This window comes from Vigna radiata, chromosome 8 (genome assembly GCF_000741045.1).
Source record: "Vigna radiata var. radiata cultivar VC1973A chromosome 8, Vradiata_ver6, whole genome shotgun sequence".
NCBI classification, from domain to species: domain Eukaryota; kingdom Viridiplantae; phylum Streptophyta; class Magnoliopsida; order Fabales; family Fabaceae; genus Vigna; species Vigna radiata.
Window position 1 is genome coordinate 26,546,339 of NC_028358.1, and position 1,661 is coordinate 26,547,999.

The window sequence follows — 1,661 nt, forward strand, 5'->3', positions numbered from 1 at the left end:
ATATTAAGAGGATTAAATGCTATCAATGTTTTGAGTAGGGACTAAAACCAAAAATCACTGATAGTTGAGGGACTAAAAGCATATTTAACCCTAAATTTTTTATTTTAATTATTTTAAATTTTTTGTTTTAATTATTTTAAACTTTGTTATAATTATTTTAAATGTTCTGCAATAATAATTTTAAATTTTCTGTTTTAAGTTTTTTAAATGTTCTATTATAATTATTTCAAACTTTCTCTTTTAATTTTTTAATTTACAGTTAATTGATTTTTATATTAATTAAATTTTTATATTTGAATTAATTATTTATTTATATAAAGATTTGAATTAATTTTATTTATTTGAATGAAATAATTTAGTTTGTATTTATGTAATAATTATTTTTAATGTTTTTAATTTTATAGAATGTATAGTTTGTTTTTAATTACTTTTTTATAATTATTTTGAATATTTATAATGTTTTAGAAATCTAAATTATTTTGTTTGTAATAATATATTATTTAATTTTATTATGAATTAGTTAAATTGATTTTATTTTAAATAAATTGTTTGAATGAATTAATATTTTTTACTAGTGTAATTTTTTGTAAGTTATTGTGATTTTTTTCAATAATATTTTTAATAAAAATATGTTGAATAGATATGGCTCGTACTCAAGGTGCATCTTCACATCGAGGAGAGAGTTTCTCAGAGGGTGAGAGGAGGAGACCTACTGCTTCTGCTTGTAGAAGACGTGGAGAAACTGAGTCTAATGTTCAGGTTGAGGACAATGGAGATGTGAGGTTTCATGAGGATGCAGTTGAGGATCATGCATCTGAGGAGCATGATATTGAGCAGGAGGAGGAGCATGAGGATGTTCCTGAAGGTGGATTTCCTACCGCTTTAGTATTGACACATTACATTCACCATGTTGCTTATGCAATATGGCAGGGTCGGGTAAGTGCAAAACTTTAATTTTAATGATTATTGTTTAGTTGAAATAAGTTTATATTAAATATTATTGTTTAGGATAGGGGGAGATCAAGTTGATCTCCCATAGAAAAAAGTTAAACAGATTAGGATCCTGCCACGAGGGCATTAGATACATCGTTTATGGTTCCAGTCTGATGTCTCTGGTGGGCATCTCATATGACTACGTCAATAGGGGTCTACTACTGGCATTTGTAGAGAGATTTCATTTCGAGACCAGCAGTTTCCATTTCCCCGTGTGTGAGATGTCTGTGACTTTAGATGATGTGTCATCCTTGTTGCACCTCCTAGTTTTAGGCCAGTTATGTAATCTGGAGGAAGTAGATTTTGAAGAAAGTCGACGCGCCATTGTGGAACTTTTAGGCATGGATGGCGGGAGAGTTGGTGTTGAGTTAAATGCAACTCACGGTGTGATAGTCAGATTGAGCTGGCTTCGAGACATCTATGTTGAGCATTGTAAGCAACAGAACTAGGAGTATGTTGCCCGGACATATTTTTCGCATCTAGTTGGATGCAGTATATTTGCTGAGAAGACTGTCAGATCCATTCACGTGTCTTACCTTTTTTCTCTTTAGAGACAGTAAGAAATGTTTAGGCCCTATTTCTCCTACCAATAAGGGGCAGGTGAATTGTTTTTTAATGAAAATACTTTCTTCTTTTACCTCTTTTGGAAAATCTTTAGAACTTTCTTT

General features: G+C 30.5%; 1 protein-coding gene across 1 annotated transcript; it reads left to right on the forward strand.

Annotated features, from left to right (window-relative positions):
- Positions 1 to 642: 642 nt before the first annotated feature.
- On the forward strand, positions 643 to 1,442 carry LOC106770430 (protein MAIN-LIKE 1-like). The gene is made up of 2 exons (XM_014656240.1): positions 643 to 936; positions 1,014 to 1,442. Exons 1-2 carry the CDS (start codon positions 643 to 645, stop codon positions 1,440 to 1,442), a joined length of 723 nt encoding a protein of 240 aa, XP_014511726.1.
- Positions 1,443 to 1,661: the final 219 nt, after the last annotated feature.